At 42.0% G+C, this 25,941-nt stretch overlaps 1 protein-coding gene across 4 annotated transcripts in view; it reads right to left on the bottom strand.

Moving 5' to 3' along the window:
• igsf9a (immunoglobulin superfamily, member 9a) overlaps positions 1-25,941 on the bottom strand; it is a 97,405-nt gene that overhangs the window by 37,140 nt on the left and 34,324 nt on the right. For all 4 annotated transcript variants that reach the window (XR_009783501.1, XM_061734447.1, XM_061734445.1 and 1 more), the window contains exons 6-9: positions 25,656-25,767; positions 16,445-16,586; positions 8,735-8,880; positions 1,271-1,413 (exon numbers count right to left, since the gene is read on the bottom strand). Coding sequence is in view for 3 of the 4 variants with exons in the window: in XM_061734447.1 (XP_061590431.1) it covers positions 1,271-1,413; positions 8,735-8,880; positions 16,445-16,586; positions 25,656-25,767 (543 nt within the window). In the remaining variant the exon portion in view is untranslated. The remainder of the gene's footprint in view (positions 1-1,270; positions 1,414-8,734; positions 8,881-16,444; positions 16,587-25,655; positions 25,768-25,941) is intronic.

Raw genomic sequence — 25,941 nt, forward strand, 5'->3', positions numbered from 1 at the left:
CAGACTGAGATGATGACAATGCATGCCTCTGCTAAAAGAAAACAACACGATTCATTCACTGTTTATCTAGTAGTTATAAACAAGGGACAGAAATGGGACTTTAAAGCACATAGTGATGGTTGAACACCCTTGAATCCCTTCTTCTTCCACTCTGGGCTCTGTTTCAGTCACCTTAATTCCCTCCTGTACTCCCTAGTGGCACCATTATTTCATTTTCCTTTTTCAGTCAGTCGTTACAGTGAGAGCCCGCGGCCCATGCTCCATTTTCATAAGAACAATCAGAAGTAATCTTTTCTAACACAATACGAGGTTGATTTTGTTTTCCTGAAGCTCAACCACAAATTTTCAAAGAACCCATCTATTTATTTTCTCAATCTCACATTTGTTTGCAGACTAGATAGAAATAATAAAACGTGGAGGTCTCTCTCCTCTAAATCACTATTATGGAAACACTCTCTTTACCAAATAGCTTGCACTGTTTAAAAGAAAGCATGTCACCAGTGATTAATCTAAATCATCCTGAATCTAAAAAAGGCAATGGCATTCAATATATCTGAAACATGATTTTAATATGAAAGAAACCTTATATAGGGCTTCTACATGCTCCTCGCTGCAAACATGAGAAAATAAAAATAACTTCAGTTTCCTTCTTAGCATTGTGGCCAAGCTGACAAAGAGCCAAATTATTGTTGAACAATGCATTTAATCAGTGTGAAGCAGCAAGGAATTTATGAAGTGTTTTAAATAAAAAATGTTGTTAAATAGAGAAAAAGAAAATCCTTCCCACCCAGCAGCTTTTGCAGCTGCGAAAAGCCTGATTTAGACTCTTATTTACACTCTCTATGCCATTGATCTCCCTGAATTAATGTCAACAAAGAGGGCTTTTAAATCACTAACACATTAGCTGGACTCCATCCCAGCTGGACCATTTGAGGACGTTCGCGCACCTCCTGACACGTCTGGAGTCAATCAGATCAATCTATCAGTGTCAACTGGTAATGTACCAAGACCCACAGGGCAGTCCAGCCCCAAATCAAGTTTGACAAGAGGAGTTAGAAGAGTCTCCTGAGGGGGTAATGTTGTCTTTTTCCTTTTTTTGAAATGTTTTTTGCATGAGTCTACATCACCTGAGTGATATCCTGGCAATTGTTGACAAAAACCTCAAAGGTCTTAAGACCTTTTTGCAGAGTGTTGTGGGTAATTTGGCACATTTTTGTGTGTGTAATTTCAGTGTAATGTAAACGGTCTGGGTCTTATTATCTGTCATTACCAAGGACAGATCAAGAGGTTCTCCATCTTTCATCCAGTCCACTCGGAGCAGAGGAGGCTCAGCCGCCACTGGGCAGCGGACCACACCGTCCATACCAATGGGAAGATATGTTTCCCGCGGCATGTGAAGTGCCTGGGCGGGATCTGAATAGAGGCAAGAAAAAAGAGATAGGGATGTCTTTGATATTTGATCCAAGAACATTTTTAGAACGGTAGACACAAAGTAAGAAAACACACTCCTGAAACTATAACAACACTACTGGGTAGTGGGTGGATGTTTTATGTTTCATGAGATTATAAATATAAATATAGTCAGGAAATTGCATGTGAGAGAGGTGTTTAAGTACAACTTATGACGAATACCTTTTAAAAGTAAGCACAGGCAGCAATTCATGAAAATTTTCCCTCATGAAATGGGTCTGGTAACCCGGCCCATTCACTGCCATTTTCACCATTCTGAACCAATCCTAACAGGGCGGGGCCGGGGTTTATGCAATGATTCATTCAAGAACAACCAGGAGCCAACTAAGGGCCTGATTTACTAAGATCCTAAATAAAGAGTACTAAATTGCGTGTGCACTGAAAAAGTTTGCACGTGCTGTTGTTGTGTGTTTTGCGGGTGATCAACTAAGAATGCTTGCGCAATTGATAACAGGTGCAAACTGCAGTATTTAAATGAGGTGTTGCGTGTCTTATGGTTTGCGCCATGGAGAGTCTGGATGGAAAGCAGGATAGTCGCAAGCGCAAAATGAAATTTGACGAGTTGGAGTTAGAGATATTAGTGGAAGAGGCAAATAAACACATTCATGAACTACAGCAAAGAAATTTAAACATTACCAAAAGAAACGCAATATGGGAGAAAATCTGCGATAGAATAAATGCAGTTGGTAAGACAAAAAGAACGGCAGATGAGGTTAAAAGAAGGTGGCAAGATATAAGGCGAAGAACTAAAGAAAAAGTGGCCTTTAATAAAACTTGTGCAACCATTTTTAAAATAGCATGCAGCAGAATAAAGACTCTCTCTCACGCAAACATTTAGTAAATCAGGCCCTAAGATAGGTGCCGCCCAAGGGCCAACCATCTTACTTCCGCATTGGGCTTAAAGTTAACTTTGACTGACACATAGTGGGCGTGTTCCCATCGGCTTGCTGGGCAACATGTCTGCACCCCGCACTAAGAAAAACAGACCCTAAAACCAGTCTTCAGAAACCAGTGGGTCACGTGACCTCATGCTTCGTTTCTCTGACTGGTTGAATGCCTATCCCATATCATCTAGAGGTTTCCGTCAGCACTGCCCCTATGGAAATCAAAGTCAAATACAGGGGAACGTTGTTATGGAGAAAAAAATGATTAGCATGGCCGCTAAAAGACTTAAAATGCAAAACACCCGAAAATGTGGTCAAAATCTTAGATATGTTCTTGAATGAAGACCAGAATTCAAACAGCTGGTGTTTCAAAATCATTAAGTCTAGTTTTAAACATAAAAACATCTGTCTTTTCATGTTCCAATATTTGTCATACTATAATTTCGATTGTCGTGGAGTGCATTTTACTAAACTGTTGCATGCTGCATCTGAAATTTATGACCACCTCTTTGCCCATCCATCTTCTTTTTATTTCCTTACTCCCTTTAATAATCACCATTATTCTGTTGAGTCATGGGCGTTGTAAACTATCCCAGCTATTACAAGGTGAGAGACCGGTTCTGTTGATTCTAAATTTAATTTCCAAAAGCTCATTATCACTTATAAAACAAACACTCCACTGACAGTTTACACTCAGCATGTTCTGTTTTTACTCCACTCCCACTGAAGGAAGATAAAAATACCTCTCAAGCAAATAAAAATGAACTCAGATGAATGAAACTCAGTTAAAATGCAAATTACCTTGTTACCTTATTGTTAAAACCATATTTTTAAATAAATATTTAAATGGAATTTCAGCTCTTAGAAGTTGCCATTCCTTACCTATATTATTATCATGGTCATAAATGTCTTTAGCCAATGCAAATGTCCACATTAGTCTATTAGTGTTGCAGAACCTCAACCCTTCTGAACCTCAGCTTGGTCAAGTCCAGTCCATGGGCTCGCCCAGGTTGGGCTCATGCTTGAAAACCAATGGTCAGTGAGGAAAACAACAATAACTGTAATCAGTTCTGGAAGGTGCCCATTGATGAAGACTTTGACCTGAACTAAGGCCGAACGCAGGACTTCATGACTTTGTGTGGTTCGTAGCTTGCTCAGGCAGTGCTACTGATTTGTCCTGTCATGGGAACGAGCTTTGGGAATTGCTTGCTGACTTTGCTCAGGGCTCACTAATGATTTAATTTAAGTGATATCTGTCAACTGCCAGCTTCCACTCCACCACAATTTACTCTTCCTGTTACCATAGGCTCAGACCCCAAGATTGGTTAGTACATCTTTAAAACAATTTGCTGCATTTGTGAATGGTCTGCACTTATAAACCTGTTTTAACCTTGTATACGTTCTACAAAGCACTTTTAGAATAGCATAGAATATTTCATTTTGAATAAGTGTGTTTCATTTGTTTGTTTTGTTTTTTTAATTCATCCATATGCACTAGGGTTGGGCGATATGATCTCAAATCAATATCACGATAAATTGGGCAGTTTTACCCCTATAAAGATAAATGCACGATAACGATAAACTTAAACTTAAACTTAAACTTTATTTATTTGTATAGCGCCAAATCATACAATATAAAATGCAACACATGGTGCTTTACATGCAGAATAAAATAACAATAAAAAAACACAATTTAAAACATTCCATACGACCCCACCCCCCATGGTACACACACACTCACTCACACTCATATACCTGTGCACACACTCACACGCCCACACCCACACACACACACACACAATAAGTGGACTGGTGACATGGCTTAGCACTAACGATCCAGGTGAGGAAAACACTACCTATGGGTGGCCGTCCACACCGAGAGGCATCACCGACCACGACCACCAGAAGCATCCCCACAGAGACCCCCCCAACCCGGACAGACCGGGGCAGACCCCACACAGAAGGTGGAGCCCCCCCCCAGTTACCCAGGCCTGAGGGATCCCCATGACGACACCCCCATGGGCGGAGCAGGCACACCTCCCAGTGTGAACGACCCCCTTGAAGAAACACTGGAGCTAAAAACTAAAAGATTAAAAGAAAGTAAAAAAAAATGCCTAAAAGTGTAAAATTTTTAGAGAAATATATATAAAACTTAAGATGAATAATAAATAACATAAAGTAAAAAGTCACTAAAATGGATTAAAGTTTTAGAGATGATAAAAGAGCTAAAGAAGTACACACAATATATAGCTAAAAACACTAGGTAAATGAGATCAGATAAAAGCCAAACTAAAAAAGTGTGTCTTGAGCCTCCTTTTAAAAATATCAACATTCTCTGCGGCCCTGAGGTTCTCTGGCAGGCTGTTCCATAAAGAGGGGCCATAATGGCTGAATGCAGCCTCACCGTGGGTTTTGGTCGCGGTTCGGGGAATGGTTAAAAGGCCGGTACCAGAGGACCTCAGGGTCCGTGAGGGTTGATACAGTAAAAGCAGATCAGATAAATAAGATGGCCCAAGACCGTTAAGACACTTAAAAACCAGTAAAAGAACCTTAAAATCAATCCTGAAACGGACGGGGAGCCAATGCAGCGATTTTAAAACAGGTGTAATGTGCTCCCGCCCTCTGGTCCTCGTCAGCACGCGAGCGGCTGAGTTCTGTAATAGCTGTAAGTTCTTAATACTCTTTTTAGGAAGACCAGAGAGCAGGGCATTACAATAATCTAAACGACTAGAGATAAAAGCATGCATCAGCACCTCCGTGCTGGCCTGAGAGAGAAACGGGCGGACTCTGGCTATGTTCTTAAGATGGTAAAAACCTATTTTCGTGATATTCTTTATGTGTGGAATAAAAGTGAGCTCAGAGTCAAAAATAACACCCAGGTTCTTTACACGTTGCGAAGGTTTAAAATCTTGTAGTTTTGGTAAAAGTTTCTCTCTCCGGCCTTCAGGACCAATAACTAAAACCTCTGTTTTGTCCTGGTTGAGCTGTAGGAAATTATCTGCCATCCATGACTTAATATCTAAAATACAGTTAAAAAGGGCATCAAGTGGCCCTGTGTCATCAGGAGACACGGCGATGTACAGCTGTGTGTCGTCAGCGTAGCTGTGGAAGCTGATGCCGTGTCTCCTGATGACGTCCCCCAAGGGAAGCATGTAAAGGTTAAAAAGAAGCGGACCTAAAATTGACCCTTGGGGGACCCCACACTTAATTTCATGCATTCTGGAGGAACATGTATCCAAACTTACAAAGAAAGATCGATCTGTGAGATAGGAGCGGAACCAGTTAAAAACAGTACCAGAGAGGCCCACCAGGTGCTTCAGTCTGTTTAATAAAATGTGATGGTCTACTGTATCGAAGGCGGCACTAAGATCCAGTAGAACCAAGACTGTCAGTTTGCGGTTATCTAAATTGCACCTGATGTCATTTAAAATCTTTAAAAGGGCTGTCTCGGTGCTGTGGTTCATCCTAAAGCCAGACTGAAATTTCTCTGAAATATTGTTTCTTATTAAAAAATAATTTACTTGGTTAAAAACCAGCTTTTCTAAAATCTTACTTAAAAAGGGTAAGTTGGATACAGGTCTGTAGTTATTAAAAATGCTGTGATCTAAATTACTCTTCTTCAGAAGGGGCTTCACCACCGCCATTTTAAAGGCGGCAGGGAAGACACCCGTCTGAAGAGAGTAATTTACTATATTTAAAATATGTTCCTCAAAGAATTCATAAAATGTCTTTAAAAGTGATGTGGGAATGGGATCTAAAAGGCAGGTTGTTGGGTTTACCTGGGAGAAAACTCGACCAAGTGTCCTCGCATCAACCAGGGCAAAACTCTCCAGTGTTTCCTCGGGTAAAAGCAACTGTCCAGATGTGTTAAAAATGACATTTTGATGTGGTAAAAGACTGGACCTAATGTTGTCAATTTTACTTCTGAAGTGGTCTGCAAAATCCTCACAAAGATTGTCTGTTGGTGGTTGTGAGGAATTCTTAAAATGTACATTTGTTAAAAGATCGAAGGTGGAGAAAAGAAATTTAGAATTGTTTTTATTGTCTGTAATGAGTTTTGAGAAATGGGCAATTCTTGCTTGTTTGACGGTTTTATTGTAGGATTTGAGTTGATCACGAAATATCTGATAATGTATTGTAAGTTTGCTTTTTCTCCACCTTCTCTCAGCACTCCTGCATTTTCTTTTTGATTTTTTGACTTCCTCAGTTCTCCATGGGGGTGTAGGCTTAGTTTTTATGGTTTTTGTTAAAAGTGGAGCAACTGAGTTCAGAGTGGATTCTAGTCTGTAAAATCTCAATAAAATTTGCAGCCACTTCAGGAGTTAGGTAGCGTTTCCTCACCGTTCTCATCGAGGCTTCCTGATGATTAAGACTGGTGACGTTAAAAAACACGCAGTAATGGTCAGACACAGCCAGATCGACAACAGAGGACACACCGGTGGACAGGCCATAGGTTATGACTAGGTCCAGGGTGTGTCCTCTGTTGTGAGTCGGCTGTGTGACATGTTGGGTAAAATCCATGCAGTTTAAAAGGTTTAAAAATTCTCTCGACAGTGGGTCGGAGGTATTGTCAATGTGTAGATTAAAATCACCAGTTATTAAAATTCTGTTGTAAGTGGTATGTATGATTGATAAAAGCTCTGAAAATTCACTGATAAAAACAGTGGAGTGATGGGGTGGTCTATAAACAGTTAAACAAAGAATAGGAGGACTGCTAAAAACAAAGGCAAGGTGTTCAAATGAGGAGTAGTTGTTAAAAGGGACCTCCTTTGTAGCTAATATGTTTTTAAAAATTGAAGCTGTGCCGCCTCCCTTTCTAACACCCCGTGTAGTAAATAAAAAATTAAAATTTGGTGGAGAAGCCTGGATGAGGGAAAATGCAGCGTCCGTGCCAAGCCATGTCTCTGTTAAAAGAATACCATCAAGTTTGTGATGCACAATAAGATCATTTAAAATAAAGGTTTTGTTTAAAAGAGAGCGCACGTTCAACACAGCCAAGTTAATGTCTGTGTTGGACGTGCGCTCACGACTACAACGTACCGGGTTGATAAAAACAAGATTGTCTCTGTTAAAACCAGTGGGTCTGTGGATCTGACGGGGAAAACGGGCGGTGACCAGGGGATGAATTGGTTGAGGATCTGGTGTGTGGGTGGCGCCAGATGTAGCTGGTTTTATGGAAGAATTATCTGGTGGGGGTGGCAATGATGACTGTGACCTGTGGGGGAAGCTGGAGAGGGGGGCAGTGCTGTGAGCGGCTGGCTCCACAGGTGAAGAGGAAGACTCCGGGCCAGAGCTGGGAGTGTGGGTGTGGCCAGAAAATAGTCACTCCCGTGGAGCCGACAGAACCGCGTGCTGAATGTTTGCAGCCAGCACGCGGCCCCCCAGCCTATTTGGGTGAAGTCCGTCGGGTCTGTAAAAGGAGGGACGATTCCAGAAAAGATTAAAATTGTCGATAAAACCAATGTTAAGAGCCCTGCAGGTGTTCTGAAGCCAAGAGTTCAGATAGAGCAGCCTGCTGAAGCGCATTGCTCCGCGGGACAGCGTTGGAAGCGGGACAGCGTTGGATAAATGCATGTTTATCACCCAGGCCTAATATGCACTTTGCATACAATATGTAATACTGTTTCTTCAGTCAATGGATTCAACAATTTCCAGTTAGGAGACAACCCTCTCTACTAGTGAGGCAATGACGGGGTGTTACACCACATCTTTAGTGAAACACAGAGGGATGAAATGCATCTACTGTAGGTTAAGTGGGGGCTTCACTCAGGGGAGTTTGCCCTCCTATGTGGCTGTATAAAGTGAATACTTTAAGGGAGCCTTTTTATGTCTTGATGGGATAAGTCACTGCTGTACATTGTAGTTATCAAAGCATTCTGACACAGAATTTTTAGTCGTGATATAGTCAAAAAGAAACTTCCTCAAATTATCTCTGGCACATGAGTGGCTGGAATGTGTTTGATTGGTTTCAATTCAATTACATTACATTTTATTTATATAGCGTCTAATACAACAAAGTTGTCTCTAGGCGCTTTTCAGAGACCCAGAACATGATATTTGATGGTTTGGATATTAATCAATAACAACAGAGTGTGCAAAGATGAGGGGAGTGGGAAACCAAACAGGCATTTACCTGAGTACACAGAGAAGCCGAGGATTTGAGGCTTTGGATTCCCGATCAAAGTAAAAGGACTACTGTGGTGCTTGATCAGGATGAATAGAGATAGTATTTGCATAAAATGGCGCCTTTAATATTTCAACTATGTATTTGGATAATACAATATTTAAAAACAAAACATATTTTAATTCAAACATTTCTTTTATTTTAACCATAAAGTGCCTTGTGATATTCAGAACCCCAACCAGACTCTCATACATACGCATCACTGTGAGGATGGCTGAGGCGGCTGGTGGAGTCAGCAGGCCATTGGTCGGGACACAAGTGTAATTCCCCGAGTCCTCTGGGATGAGACTGGAGATGAGAAGCGTTCCATCCACCACGATCTTCACACGCGACTTCAAAGACCTTTTAGAAAACACATAAGGGAAATCTTCGGCGTCAAAAGGATAAAACATCTATTTCAAAACCAGAGTGAAATGTTCAGCTCTCCCATCCGTGTTAAATAAAACAAACACTCAAAGCATCAAGTGTGTAGGAGGTTATTCTTTTTTTCTTTCCTCCAAGTTATTCGCCACAGTGCAGAAAAGGAGATTAAATATATCTCATCTGATTTGTTATACATTAATTGAGAGAAAGATTGAGAGGCCTATAATTTTCATCACAGGTATATCTCAACTATAAGAAACAAAATGAAAAAAAAAATCCAGAAAATCACATTGTCTGATTTTTAAAGAATGTATTTGCAAATTATAGTGGAAAATAAGTATTTGGTCAATAACAAAAGTTCATCTCAATACTTTGTTATATACCCTTTGTTGGCAGTGACAGAGGACAAATGTTTTCTCTAAGTCTTCACAAGGTTTTCTACACTGTTGCTGGTATTTTGGTCCATTCCTCCATGCAGATCTCCTCTAGAGCAGTGATGTTTTGGGGCTGTCACTGGGCAACACGGACTTTCAACTCCATCCAAAGATTTTCTATGGGGTTGAGATCTGGAGACTGGCTAGGCCACTCCAGGACCTTGAAATGTTTCTCACGAAGCCACTCCTTCTTTGACCGGTGGTGTGTTTGGGATGGTTGTCATGCTGTCAAAATCTCACGATACATGGCTCATTCATTCTTTCCCTTACACAGATCAGTCATCCTGGTCCCTTTGCAGAAAAACATCCCCAAATCATGATGTTTCCACCCCCATGCTTCACAGTAGGTTTGGTGTTCTTTGGATGCAACTCAGCTTTCTTTCTCCTCCAAACACGACAAGTTGTGTTTATACCAAAAAGTTCTGTTTTGGTTTCATCTAACCATATAACATTCTCCCAATCCTCTTCTGCATCATCCAAATGCTCTCTAGCAAACTTCAGACGGGCCTGGACATGTACTGTCTTCAGCAGGGGGAACGTCTGGCACTGCAGGATCTGAGTCCCTGGTAGTGTAGTGTGTTACTGATGGTTCCTTTGTTACTCTGGTCCCAGCTCTCTGCAGGTCCTTCACTACGTACCCCGTGTAGTTCTGGGATCATTTTTACCCTACAGGGTGAGATCTTGGTGGAGCCCCAGATGGAGGGAGATTATCAGTGTTCTTGTATTTCTTCCATTTTTCTAATAATTGCTCCCACAGTTGATTTCTTCACACCAAGCTGTTACCTATTGCAGGTTCAGTCTTCCCAGTCTGGTGCAGGTCTACAATTTTGTTTCTCGTTCCTTTGACAGCTCTTTGGTCTTGGCCATAGTTGAGTTTGGAGTGAGACTGTTTGAGGTTGTGGACAGGTGTCTTTTATACTAATAACCAGTTAAAACAGTTGCCATTAATACAGGTAACGAGTGGAGGACAGAGGAGCCTCTTAAAGAAGAAGTTACAGGTCTGTGAAAGACAGAAATCTTGCTTGTTTGTAGGTGACCAAATACTTATTTTACCGAGAAATTTACCAATTAATTCAGTAAAAATCCTACAATGTGATTTCCTGGATTCTTTCCCCCAATTCTGTCTCTCATAGTTGAAGTGAAACTATGATGAAAATTACAGCTCTCTCTCATCTTTTTTAAGTGGGAGAACTTGCACAATTGGTGACTGACTAAATACTTTTTTGCCCCACTGTTTATATGCATGTTGACAATGTGTTTTCACGGAAAGACTCACGATTTAACATTTAGGTTCATTAGATTGGTGCCGAATTGACTCATCAGCTGTGAGCAACTTGAATATGCTTCTTCACTGCTCTCTTTCCCATCTTGCATTGATAATAGCATCAAACTAGACCACTAAATGAGTCTGTGTCCTAGTATTAAAGCTCAACTTGCCAATACAGTATTTCTCATGTATTAAGGATGAATCACTTGAAAAATGTGTAAGAGGCCACTTGGAATGACTGCAGAAGACAATGAATGCAATATATATCCGCATATACACTTCTTAAAACATGGCAGACTCTAAACGCTACCTTAAAAAGAGTGACTGAAAGCAGATCCTTAAGTGTAAAACTGAAATGCCTGACAGCTGAGTGTAGGATCTCTTTTCTGGCATTGCTGTTGAGCACCTTACTATATATAAAAAGCAATTACAAAAGAGATTATTTTACCATAATTATTAATAGATAATCTGAATAATCCTCATATGTTCCACCCAGCTGTTAACAGTATAAAACAGTATGCCGCCTCCAAAAAGCCTCTCTGAATGTGTTCTTCATCTGAATGAGGTTGATTATTAACTGCTGTACAACAATAAAGAATGATGATGGGTTTGATAGAGAAACGTAGAGAGGAGAAGATATGCAAATTTAACCTCCATCTGGTCAACCTTATCCCAGCTACTGTTTTCTGAGAGAGTGGGTAATTGTCTGGTATATGATGTGCTGCCAATGATGAAGAATTCCCTCCCTAATTAGACTGTCTACTCGGCACTGAGCAACGCTTTTATGAGTCTGTCAGTCCAGCCATGGCTCTGAACTTCATACATTTGAATTATAAAAAAAAAAAAAAAACATGGCTTCACCAGTGTTTGACTCCTGTGAAGTCACCCAGTGGACACGGGGCTTTGGCACAATCCTGCTGTCACGAATCAGGGTTTTAAGATGGACAAGGATTTTAGGCTGGACCGTCAGATCGGTGCAGTAGTGAAAAACAGCTCCTTTCAGCTGAGACAGTTGGAAAGATGAAAAGCATTCTTTCGAAGAATCACTTTAAAACTGTCTTCTATGCCTTCATCACAACTCGGCTGCATTGCTGGACTTCTTCGTATGTTCGTACAGTATGTCCTCCCTGTATCGCCTTCAGCTGGTGCTGCTGCATGGCTTTCAACTGGAACATGATAGAGAGCGCCCCATACTCCTGTCTGATCCTCACTGGCTGCCGGTTCATTTAGGAGGCCATTTTACAATTTTGTTACTTGATTTCAAATCTTTAAATGGTCTTGCCCTGCCCTTCCCTTGCATCCAATGTAATGTAATGTAAGTGCATCCAGGCTATTCCGTTGTTAAGTGCTGAAATATTTTTAATTTCATTCTCAAGTCACTATTTATATCTGGAGAAAAACAATAAGACATGTGAATGTTTCGTTAAGACGGTTTACGTCTTGATTTGATCTGCAGGTGTTTCATTTGCTAATTTACTTAATTAATCAAATGTAGTAGTTTACTTTTCTTCACGAACAAACTTGAATACAACCTCAAACATAGAACAACATATCCTTTTTTCACCATCCCAATGTTTATTTAAAAGGAAAAAAAGCAGGTGAAAAAAAAAAGATATGATTACAAATAGCTTCTCTAAGTAAAAATGCTCACATCTTGCCCTGGCGGCATTGTGTTAACATACACCTATTCAGGTGTATGTTAACACCAAGTAAGCCAAAATATCTGCTGTTGAATAATTAAAAAAGGGTGCAATTAATCAATTTTAAATCCCATAAATATGAACAGGATTCTTCCCCACATTATTTATTTTTAATCAAAACTTTGTCTTTATTTTCCTGAAAAATTAAATAAAAAAGTATCAAAAATGTATCTTATTGTTTTTGTCTGAGGTTGTACTTGCCTGATACGGTGACAGACAATGATAAGAGGATTTTTGTTATGATTTGACAAAACCAAGAAGCTGAAGACATTTGCACTGACTTAACAAATCAAGATCTGAATGTGAATTTATTTTCCTCGCCTGAAGTAACAGACTATTCCCAAGGTAAAACCAGCTTTAGCAAAATTCAAAATAGTTTTGCTGGTGCAAAATATCAGGCCCCAGGAAGTTACTTTGGATTTATGTAATGTCCGAGGTGATTGATTTTCTATCTTTTTTTAAAAGGTTGATTTGAATTTTATATCTTAAGTAAGAAAAAGTTATCCTTTAATTTTGTTTGCAATTTTGCAGAGCACAATTTTCTCAAGGCTTTCATTCGGCTTTCTTTCATTCCTACAGTCCTTCTTTAATTAGAAGCAGACTATGTCATAGTTCCTATCCACAAATCCTTTAATGTCTTAATGTGGAACGGAATAATAATTTAGTTGTTTCATTTATGACGACAACACCATCAAAAAGTCATATAAAACACAGACTTCTTGTATGACCTTCCTCAAAGTAACATTGTGGCAGGGTGGAGGAGCTGCAGCCACTCAGGCTGATTAGGGCACAGGTGGGCCCAATCAGCCTCTCCACTCTGCCAGCCTTCATAAGGCATGGCTGCCCAGCAGCAAGGGTTCAGACTGAAGCTGTGAAGCTGCTGTGAAGGTGCTTGTTCACGTGTTGGCGGTGTTTTGGAGTAAATAAAAGGGTCTGCACGAAACTCCGTGTCTCTCCATCCTTCGGTCGGCCCCGGTAGCACTCGCCCTGCTACATCTGGCGCCCAACGTGGGGCGCGAAGGATGGAGGAGAGAGGCATGGAGCGGGCCCTGGACACGCTCGCCCGGGCCATGGCGGGCATGGCGGCCGCCTTCCGGGACCAGGGCGAGCGGCAGCTGGCCGCCATAGAAGCCCTGGTGGCCGCGGGGCGACCCACCCCTGCACCCCGTCTGAGGGCCGCCGCAGCAACGCGGGAGGAGCTGGCGGCGCCGCAGCTGAGAGGCCGGGAGGCAGAAGCTGCGGGCCGCCAAGCGACGGCTCCCGAGGCGGCGGGACCCGCGGAGCGACCCATCCCTGCACCCCGTCTGAGGTTCGCCGCGGAAGCGCTGGTGGCGCTGCAGCCGACCGGCCGTGAGGCAGTGGCTGCAGGCCGCCAGGCGACGGCTCCCGAGGCGGAGACGGAGGCGGAGTTGGCGGGGGAGGCGGCTTCGGAGGCGCAGCCGCCAGCGACGGCGGGTCCCGCGGAGACGGGGCCGGACCTGCGGCCAGAGCAGAGTGTGGGGGACGAGGCGGTCCTGGAGGCGGACCAGCAGCCCGCGGAGGTGAAGGAGGCAGTCGTGCGCGCACCAGGTGGCCCGAGGCCACGATGGGCCCGGCCCCGAGCGCATCCTCCACGGCGGGCGGGCCGGGGGCGACCACCCCGACCGTTCCGCGGCTCAGGCCGACGCCGTGGGCGACCACCCGACCAGGAAGCCCAGAGAGTTCCTCTCCCGCTCCGAGGGGGCGGGGGGGGGGAGTAGGCTCGGCCGGATGGACCCCGGCTCGAGGTTGGCGTTGGGGGTGTGTGGCAGGGTGGAGGAGCTGCAGCCACTCAGGCTGATTAGGGCACAGGTGGGCCCAATCAGCCTCTCCACTCTGCCAGCCTTCATAAGGCATGGCTGCCCAGCAGCAAGGGTTCAGACTGAAGCTGTGAAGCTGCTGTGAAGGTGCTTGTTCACGTGTTGGCGGTGTTTTGGAGTAAATAAAAGGGTCTGCACGAAACTCCGTGTCTCTCCATCCTTCGGTCGGCCCCGGTAGCACTCGCCCTGCTACAAACATATTGTCACTAAATCCATTCTTCACCTGCTCCCATCACAGGTTTTTCTTATCTTCCTTCCTTCAGTCTTTTGCATTGTAGTCACTCTAAAATTACATGACAAGACTGAAGCAAATGCATTTCCTGTATACTAACTAGACATTTAAAAATGGTTAAGGCATTACCTTTGAGAGCACTGTCTATTTCAGTAGTTAAAATGTTAGGACAGTGACGGCATGGTCCGAAGCAGGAACAACAAAGCTGAGCTCATTACAGACCGTCTTGGGGAACACAAGACATGCCACTTTGTTTTTTTGGTGAATAGAACAAGCAAATGAGCTTGCATGTGCCTCAAAGGAGCCTTCTTTTGCATTGTTGCTGCATTATCAGGACTTCACTTGCTAAGTGTTGCTATTTTAAGGCAAACAAAAGTTAGTTAGCTCACATACAAAAGAAAAAGAAAGAAAAACAAATCATCCCTGCAGGGATTTGCAAAAAAGGCATCTGTGTAACTTCCATGAAAAATTGATCTTATAGCTGACTCTTTAAACCTTGAGTGGCAGGAGTTTTGAGTCTGTCATAAATGATTAAGGGATGCTAAGATTTAAAATTGATGTGTTTCAGTTAGAATTGGGCTTGGAATTTTGGATCCGATGCCCACAGCGATTTTACAGAGGAAGAAAAAAATAAATTCTAGTATCAATCTAATGGTACATACAGTATATACAAAAACACATACATCTCTATCAAGCATTTACACGAGGGACAGGTTTATTTTAAAGGTTTATTAATAATAGTAAAACAAAGTAAACAATGAGTTCACTGTTTTTCATATTTCCAGCTATATATTTCAGAATCTAGTCAACTTTTTGCAGCAATACTGCTTGACTCAACATTGCAGACTCTTTTTTTGAAGCAAAAGTTAACAGGGACAGTCCAATATCCTCTACCAAGGATACACAGAAAAAAGTCTGGGACCAGATTAAAAACTGGGCTGACAACAAAATTGTATCCAGCCAGACCAATCCTGGCCTCTGGTAAAAATCCTTCATGCAAATTCATTTATAGCTTCTTGAGTGAGCTATACAAACATACAAACATGGAATCAAACGGAACCAAGTACATAACCTCTTCGGAGGTAATACAATTTTCCCACAAGTCTTTTTTAGGTTTCATGGTTGAATGCATACCAGATCACTCGGTGGTCCTTCTGAAATGAATCTAATAGCATAAAGAGAAAGAGAGGTATCAATGCCTCCCAAAAGGTCAAGATGGAGACGGCTAAATGCTAAACCTTGGCATTCACAAATCAACAGGTGATACCACGATCGCTTTATCAGCGTATTTTACCCATCTGTGATCCATACTGTGAAACAGACAGGAACCAACAGCGTTGTGAATAATAAAGTTGAAGCAGCTTTTTTAGGACAAACCACATTATGGCACAGTTTTTGAATTAGCCTCTGACCCATGATTTCATCTTTGTAAAAAAGAACATATCTGACATTGTACATCTTCACCTGGATGTATCCGTGACAGGCCAATATCAGACAATAAAATAATGCACTTAAGGGAATTTCTCAAGAATTTCATGAGTAAATTTTAATGTCTTGTTATTTTCTACTGCACTTCAGAGCAATGTAGCCACACGTGCAGCTCTGGGGTAAAAGCAGGAACTAGATCCAGTCTAAAAGTTCCTCCGCTAACTGCAAAAAAACGTAATCAAATCCCTCTGTGGACTAACACACAAGTACAGCAGCCTTCAGAGATGAAGAGTGCTCCTGAAGGTGTTGCTTGTGGATTTGTTTGATCCGCGGTGACAGGTTTTTATGCAGCTTCACTGTTTGGAACTAAGACGTACAGAGTTAAATATCTGTATAGACAAAGAAGCAGGTTTTTTTCTCTCCAAATTTGTCTCTGTGGTGCAGTAAGAAAAAAAATGTCTTTGCACCTTTTATATTTGTATTTTTTTCACAGCGAAACAAACATAAAGTAAACAACAGGCATATTAAACAGACTTTTTTCTGCTACATTATTTTGGAAGAAAGCGGGTTTAGCGCAACCTGCTCACATGCATATGTAAGAACATGAAGGGTTTACGGTAAAGGAAAGTGAGGACTCCACTTACTCTATGTGATGGACATTTTGCCCCTTCTTCTGCCACACATAGGTCATGTTGGGGGGGTCGGCCACTGCCTGGCACTGGAGAAATGCATCCTGGGACATGTTGAGGGACGTGTTTTTGGGAGGAACAATAATGACAGGAGGACCTAGAGAGAAACAGGTGACAAAAGACATCAGATCAGGTCACGAAATGGTTTTGTCCTCGTTGAAAATTATCAAGTTTAGCTGAGCAGCAATACGAGCATTAATTTGACCAGAGAAAAGACTGAGTTGAAACACTTGATATGTAAGTTTAAAGTAATCCTGGGGACCAAAATGAAAAGTTTGTGAAACATTATTGTAATTAAGGGAAATTAGATGGTTTAACATTTTTATAGGGAAATAACAAAACTCATGCAAATGGTCTGCTGAAAATGCTGGAAATAATTAATGCCATTTAAAAATATGTATATAATTGCACATCGTCTTCAGGCAGATGTTTGGTGTCATGAACCTCTCATTGTCCATTTGCCGTTTCCTTAAGTCCCTAAATGAATGAAACTCTTTTGCTTCAGAATACTGTGACTCATTGCCCTTCAACCAGAAAGAAAAGACACAAAGGAGATGTTGGGCCACAGTCCTATGTGAATATGGGAAGCCTTCATTTCAACTTTAAGGCCCAGCTCTGAGGCCTCACTCTGAGACCAGCCCTGATTTCTTACAGCCAACCGCATGATTCGAATATAAGTAATGATAAGTAATCTTCTTTACTAACAACTATCGTAAGACGTTTGTTAATAACTCTTTAATAACTGAACCAGCACCCCCTTTGTGGCACAACAGAGGCTTTGGTTAAGAAACATACAATAGACTGAAATTGAAAAAAAAAATGCGAAAGACTTAAAATCCCTTCTTACAAACACAAAATATGGATTAATCCAGCTCAGTGTCTTGTTTTGTATCTGACATGCAGCTTTGAATTATACCAACTCTGCCTCTCAGCATGATCTGTCGATGAAGCGGTGAGGACGATACAAGCTTTCAGATGACACAGACCTGTGAGGTATCAGGAATCTAACAGAAATCCCAAACATTTCTGTGGAGAAATACTCTGTGAAGTCAATGAGTGGGACCAAATAAACTAGGATTAAAAACTGCTTTACATCTGTGTTAGCAGAAGATTGTCCTATCCTCTCTGACAACATATGCAAAACCTTTATTTAAAAGGATGTAGGTATTACAGATTATGAAGTATCCCTGTACTCTCCCTCTCAGTGAGACATGTGAGCGTGGGTTAGGAAAAGCAGACTTTAAGTTTGCTAAAAACTTAACAGCAAGAACTGCAGTCTATTGAGAAATGTAAATTTTAAAGGTATTCATGTCAAAACACTTGTCTCAAATTATTTCACGTCTTTCTCTGCTGACTTTATGCAACCATTAGAGTCTCACCCCAACGTCAACTATCTATGTGCCTGTCTGTAACCCTAATCCTCAGGCCTCTCATACACACCGCCTTTGGGAAATCTGGGAGCGTCTGCGAATGTGTGTCTCGCTCGCCTTTCTCGCCGTGTGACACGTCGTCGGATCCAGTCTACATTTTTTTTCGGCCGAATCAACATGTCAGGTTGGTCAGCGAGGGATCACTCAGACCGGCTGCTCAGTGGAGCGGATGGGTGCAAGTGAAGTGAGGCGGCAGCGACAACAGACAGCAAATGACTAACTCAACATGTCACACATGATCTCCTTCCATTTGTCATCATCTTCTCTCTCCAACACAGGCAACGGCTCTTAGTTTTCTTCACCCCGAGTGTTCATGGGGTGAGGGAAACTGAAAATGGAGTGATGAGGCTCAAGAAAAACCACCTCTATGAAGCATTACTGAAAAGAAAAACACATAATGCAATGTTCTTATTATTATAATTTACATGAAGAACTAATTCATCTGTGCCCTGCAGCATTCACAGTTATGACTGCTCTCTCTCTCTCTCTCTCTTCTGTAAATCTCTCTTCTTCCTTTTTCAGGGTTGCTCCATTGTTTTGATCACTTTCTAATTTCTCGTCGACACAGTGCATCACTGCTTATTAATGTCTTACTTGCTTTCTTTATAATAATAATACATTTCATAATTGTATGTACCTTTTCTTGTTCTCAGGGTTTTGTCTGTGCCTTTTTGATTTCGTCATTTCTATTCAAGCAACAAGTAACGTTCACTTTTTTTCTTCTCTGCTAAGTAGCATAAAAACAGGATGAAAATGTAACTGTCATCATTTCCAAAGCTACCTTCTTGAAAATAATGAAGACTTGCTCCTGAATGGTAAAAATTGGATCCATTCTTTTTTATATTCCCTTCCACACAACGAGCACATTGATAAATGCGCTGATATAAAGTGAGGTGAAAGGTCAAGAAGGAAAATGAGCAACAAAGCAACCATAAATAATTTTTCAGACATAACCTTTTAAAGAAACCACAAAATAGTAATGTCACAATATTCCCAGGACCCTGTGTTGTTAAATATAACTACATAATTGCCTTGAAAATTAATCTCACGCAGCTACTGCAGAGTGGTGTTATGATGTCCCATTTATCTGCCACGCCAGCCTCACGCTGATATGTGAGCTGGTTGCAAAGAGCTAATAAAAGAGGTCTCTGTACATATAAACAACCACATAATCTCTGCTGCACTCATTACAGATCAGGTTTATAATCTTACATGCATGATGGATATGCGCATGAGTGACAGTTTAAGGGCTGCTAAAAGCTTTCAGACACACTCCATCTAGATCGAGTATTAGTATTACCTAATCCATAAGTGTGGCAACGCTGCGAAAAAATGCATCCAAAGCTCAGATGAAGCTATATAGCCTCTTAGTCAAAAGGTGGACATAGTGTGTTTTACACACACTGACATACACTCACATTTGTGTTCCTCATGCACCTTGGTACAAATGAGTCCTTTTTCTCCGCGGGCGGGGGGGGGGGGGGTTTAGGGGCGCAGTAGGAGTTGGAGTAGGAGTGCATAAACAAATCAGAGATAGATTCCACAGTGTATTATGCAGAGCTGTGTTGGTGTAATCCAATTATACACAGTTGCCTATTTGCATATTCTTCATGTATTCATCGCCGAACTGGACTGCTAATCTGTAATCTGTATATTTGGACATATTGTACGCCTTACAATAGTATTCTATTCAGACCTTCTTCCTTTCTCATCAAGAAACATTTATATTTTTCCATTCAGTGTGTCATGATTTTAGAAAAATGGATGTGATGATTTTAGTTGAGGGGTGACATCCGCTGCAAATTTGAAATGAGAGAAACACAAGAAAACACACAACGGGGACACCGGCTTGAAAACAAGCGAACAGACACAAGAACAGGCAGAGACACAGACAGCAACCATTTCAGGTCTCTAAAACTGAATCAAGACCAGGCTACTGCGATTATCTGTCCCTCAAAACTGTAGGGTGAGTATGGAGATGAGTGAGCAGGTGTGTAAGTCTGTGTGTGTGTGTGTGTGTATGTGTGTGTGTGTGTGTGTGTGTGTGTGTGTGTGTGTGTGTGTGTGTGTGTGTGTGTGTGTGTGTGTGTGTGTGTGTGTGTGTGTGTGTGTGTGTGTGTGTGTGTGTGCAAAGTGAAAGCAAGGTTTTACCTAAACTGCTACTACAGTGGAGGAGAGAGGGCAGGACTCCGCCACCCGAGAGACCAGAAGCCGACAAGGAAGAAACCCGAACCCAGGACACCAGCAGCCCCACGGAGGACCAGAAGAGGGCGGGAGGAAACCCCCCGCCAGCAAGCCCCCCCCCCCACGCAGCCAAGAAAACCTACGGTGATGGACCAGGACCCAGCTGAGCACAAGGCACCCAACATAGGCCGACCATGGGGCCAAGAGGTCCACGCCGGCCAGCCTGCCTGGAGGGACGGGGCCACCTCGACCGTCGATGCCGGCAGACCGGCACCCATCCCTACGAAAGCGGGAACCCCAAAACCAAAGGCGCGCCCAGCTACAAGGGCAGCGGGGGGGAAGCGGAGACAGGCACGGAGAGCAGGAACCCCCCGACAAGGAGCCACCCAGACACGCCCAACAGCAAAGAGCCCCAAACCCAAGTTAGACAACGGACACCCATTCAACCATCCCTCCATCCATCCTTTTTATATACCCGCCTTATCCTTTGCAGGGTCACGGGGTCCGCCCCAGCCAACTACAGCGACAGGCAGGGGCACAACCCAGACAGGCCGCCGGTCCACCGCAGGACACCCACCCACACAGACACCAACATACACTCACTAACAAAGACATGGACAATCATTCTCTCACCACTCCCATCTCCCCCAGGCAGCACGGCAAAGCCCATGCCCGGGTTCAGCCATCAGCCCCCCCCTGTGGTCCCCCTGCCCCAGGCTGAATGCGGCAAACATGGGTGGAGGACGACCTCACTCCCGCCCCTGGTGACGAGTGTGTGTGGTGTGACTAATGTGGTTAAAACAGGGAGGGGGAGGTCAGGCCACCATACGGCTTTGCCAGTAGCCACATTTGACAGGAAGAAAGACCCTAAGTGTCCTTGTTGAGTGTGTATCTGTTGAGTGTAGAGTTGTCTAAGATGTTATTAAAAATGAGGAGCAGGTAGTCCCGGCGTATGCCACACCCTGGACCCCTCAACCCCTCGGACCTAAGTGAGTGTGTGCGTAAGTCATGTAGGGGAGCAGGAGGAGGAGAGGGGTACGAAGCCAGGAGGCATGGCCCTGGTCCACCAAGCCCAGCCAGCGCCACGCTGCACCCCCAGGAGCCCCCCCGCCGCTGTCAGAGCCCCCAGTGTGGAGCGGGAGATGTCTCCATTCACACCCACGACAAAGAACATAGAAACCTGGGAATGAGTCCCCCAGCTGCCGCGCCCCCCCGGGTTGCCCCAGAGACCCGCCCCCCAAATCCATTTCCAGTCCCCCAAGTAAACCCCCAATTCCAAGAGTTACAGGATCACCACCCACCCGACCCCACTAGGTGATGAAGCCCATAAACGGGGACGAGAGAGAATGCAGTTCTGCCGAATGATATTTAGTGGAAGCAGACATTATCTCGTTACTGATATGATTTACCAAAAGATTCCGAAATTGATTAATACATAGATTAGACTTTTGTTTCCAGTTCGTTAGAATGGTTTTCTTTGCGATACATGAGGCAGTGAGAACCAAGTGAGCCATGTTAGGTTCCATGTGGATATTACCCAGGTGAGCTAGAATGCGTGGGGCACACAGGAATTCTGTAATTGAGCCATGTGGATACATCTTCACATATCTCCTTCCAGAACTTCCGTACCGGTGTACAAAACCATAAAGCATGCATATAATTATCAGGGGTGTTCTCTGTGCACTGTGAGCAGATATTAGAGGGTGCAAAACCGGTCTGGAACATCCTTTGTCCTGTATAATGTATTCCGTAAAGACGTTTGTATTGTTTAAGTTGCAAGTTTGGATTCTTGGTCATAGTGAAAGTATTTAAACATATTTGTGACCAAGAAATTTGATTAGTTTTAAGAGATAAGTCAGTCTCCCATTTTGAGATCGGAAGAGAGACTGAATTATCTTTTCTGGATATTAACCTGTAGAGTTTTGATAGTAATTGTGGGGTGTTTAGATTAAGTAATTCATTCACCTTAATGGGAAGTTGCAAATCCAGTTAGTTGAATTTATATGTTTTACTTATTAGGGACTTGAGTTGTTGGTATTCTAAAAATGTGTTACGGCTAATTCCATATTGAACAGTGAGTGTGTTAAAGGGTACAAAATTTCCACTCATGATTATATGTTGTAACTATTTTTTTCCTTGGTCTCTCCCCTGAGTGAAGTTTACTGTCTTTTTATCATTTTTCAGAATGTCTTGGTTTTTCTAGATGGCTGTGCGATCACATGGAGAAAGTGATACTTTGGTTATTTTCAGGAAGTCCTACCAGGCTGTCAGAGTTGAGCTAATATTAATACTTTTAAAGTATTTATGATGCTTGATTTGTTTTGACTGATAAATGGTAAATCTGACATTTCCATTGCAATCATTGCAAAACACTTGTTCTGAATCCAGCCATTAACTATCTACAGTAGTGGGTGGTTTTTGCACCATTTTAAGATATACTGTAACTTATTAACTAACAAGTAGTACTGGAAGTTGGGTAAGTCTAAACCTCCACAGTCTGGTTTTTTGTAACGTTTTTAAGCTAATTTGTGGTGAAAGAAATTTTGATACGTATGAGTCCAGTGACAACAGGAAGGGGGCTTGAAGGGTATCATTGAAAAAAGATAATTATTTTTGGTAAAACCATCATTTTGATGGTGGCAATTCTCCCCATGATTGAAATGAGAAGATAATTCCATTGGGTAAGATCATCCTCTATTTTTCTTTAAGAGCTGAACATAATTTAGTTTTGTTAGCTCTGACAGCCAAGGGGAGATGTTTATGCCTAAATATCTGATGTTCCCTGTTTGTAATTTAGTAGTGGTTGTATTCTGGAAATTGCAGTTGATGCACAAAACAGTGTATTTGGACCAGTTGATAGTAGAGTAAGAGTGCAATTGTCTGTGACAGTGAGGTTCGTGAGTTCTGGAGGAAGAGTAATACATCATCAGCATAAAGACTTATCTTGTGATCTAAAGTTTTGCATTGTGTGCCTTTAATATTTTGGTTTTGCCTAATAGAAGCTGCTAAATGCTCAATAAATATCCCAAATAGTGAAGGAGAAAGAGGACAACCAGGTCTGGTACCTCTTTGCAAGTTAAAGCTTGTTGAAATTTGATCGTTGGTCCTTACACATGCCTTGGGAGAGCTATATAATATCTTTATCCAATCAATAAAAGTTTTGCCAAATCCAAATGTATGCAAAGTTGCCAATAGAAATTTCCAGATTACCCGACCAAATGCTTTTTCTGCATCTAGAGATATAATTGTAGTTTCCAGATTATTGATATTCGAATGATCTATAATATTAATTAGTCTACGTGTATTAGTAGAAGAATGTCTACGCTTAATAAAGCCTTTTTGATCCGGGTGTATAATAGAAGGGGTTATTCTTTCCAAACGTTTGGAAAGATCTTTGCAGAATATTTTGAGATCTACATTTATAAGGGATATTGGGTGGTAGCTCGATGGGAGGTAGTATCCTTGTCTGGTTTCAATAGGAGGCTGATATTAGTTCTTATTTGAGGGTAAACTTTTATTTTCCTTAATGTTTAAAATAATTTTATGAAATGTTGGTGCTAATATAATTCAAAGCCATATGCTGGAGAGCTTCATGGAGTTCTCCCATTAAGAGTCTTCTGTTGGTTTTCAAAAGTAGACACAATGTCTCAAGGTCTTCGTGACATACTGTATGAGTGAGATATTTGTCCAAAATCACAGTACACTTCCAGAACAAAACCTGACCTTCAGCCAGATCTGCTCAGCTACTGTATATCTACAGTATAATAGCTGGCATTAGGCAATGGAGATGCATCTTTGGAAATCCGTGCCTCTTTTGAAATCATTGCTACAAAATAAGATGCCAGTGTGTGCGGTACAGCGGGAGGTGAACTTGAGTGGCAGTATAACATTTTGCATATTGTCCTAGAAATGTGAATTACTGAAAAACAAGTTTTCAGACTTAAGTGGCCACAATCAAATTGACAAGGTTGCTTTGCCTTGTTGTTTGAGTTTTATTTCAGACATCCAAAAACAATATGCTTTCAAGCAAATACACATACAAATGTATTTAAATTCCAGAAATGTCTTAGGTTTAAATACAATAGAAGAATCACTTTCAGCAGCGAAATTACATTCTGAACAACTTTATCAGACTTTGTTGTCAAGGAGTTTTGGCTTATTTTTCTTTACATCGTTAGCTTAGACCATTGAGATTTGTAAGCTTTTCTAAATAAATAGATCTTTTAAGCATTTCAATCAGGCTGAGGTCTGAACTTCAACTGGGACTTGCATTTTTTTCCTGTTCTTGGGACCGCTGTTCTACTCCACGATCAGTTTCTCTTCAGCTGGTAGGGAAATTATTCCACTATAGCTTCTACACGAGCCAATGACTGCAAGGTGCAAGGTCCCGCGGCTACACAAGAAGCTAAAATTATCAACTACCAACACCACGTTTGATAGATGCTACCAGCAATTTCTGGCTATACGCTGTTTTCGTTTTTTGTTAGTTCTGTGCATTACGCCAAAGATATTCCTTTGGTCTCGTCTGTCTTTGGATCTTAGATAGAGTTTATTCCAATGCTACTACGCAAACCTAAGCTGTACTTTCAAGCTCAAGGTAACAAGGCTTTCTCCTGGCAACCCTTCTCATTTTTTTTAAAAACCTTAAACCTTAAAAACCCAGATTTCTTCATGTACTTTCACTGACTATAATAAATTACATCATTTGATTTGACAGCTGAGGCCTGTAGATTCTTTGATTTAGCTCTTGGACTTTTTTTGGCTGCATCTCTGAACATCTCACAGTCTGACCTTGAGGTTAGTTTGTTGGGATTTCCACTCATAGCGAGGTCACAACTAACTTGAATGTTTTCAACCTGTTCATTTTCTCACTGTAGGATGATGGACTTGTAATCGCTTTAAAGATATATCTTTTCCCAGATTGATGGACTACAATGGCTGCTGGTTGAAGATGATTGCTGATGTCTTTCCTCCTTGGTATTATGTTAAGACATAGACGAATGCTCCGGACAGTGGAGCTGTCAAAATGCCTGGTTTCGTAGAGAGTAGGTGATGATCACCAAATCAATTGCATTGATTGGCAGCACTCGGCTGCCACTTACTCTCTTAATTCCTATTTGGAAACAGTTAAAGGATACTTGGTTCTTCACATGCTGATTGTAATTTTTGCTTAAATAAATGATCACGTCCAGTGGTGTTGTTTATCACAAGTTGCATTAGTAAACAGGTCTACTTTTTTTCATATAAATCTAAATCTCTGAAAAAACTCATCAAAATAAGACGCTTAATCATGAAGAGACTCCACTCCAAAGTCCTAGATAACATCCCTACTCAATATGCTGGTGAAAAAAGAGAAATCACATAGTTAAAAGATAAGGGTCATTTTCAACTTTAGTTTCTATTACCGCTCTGCTGAGTGATGCAAGACAGAGAAACCAAAATGTAAATTGCGGTGGCTTTAAGCCAGTCAGGCACACAGAGATCAGAGCAAGTGAAGGAACTGACAGGCGCAAAAGATAGATGCACAGAAAGACAGGCAGTCAACAACTGACCTTTGATCATGATCTTTGTCACGCGAGTCACGTTTCCCTCAGTGTTGGAGGCGTGGCAGGTGTACAGCCCTGCTGACTGTGTGCTCACTGCTGGCAGAGATAAGACTTCTCCCTGGTAAATATGATTTGACAGATAAATTGAGTACTGGTTAGATGCAAACAATACATATAAGATTATGACATATCATTGTTACGCAGACAGGGAGAGGGACAGGTACACGCATAAAGTAAGACAGAAAAAGGCGCTGCAGCATATGCAACAGTTTGAGCTGTTGATGTCACTACA

Source organism: Cololabis saira, chromosome 11 (assembly GCF_033807715.1).
Source record: "Cololabis saira isolate AMF1-May2022 chromosome 11, fColSai1.1, whole genome shotgun sequence".
Lineage (NCBI taxonomy): Eukaryota > Metazoa > Chordata > Actinopteri > Beloniformes > Belonidae > Cololabis > Cololabis saira.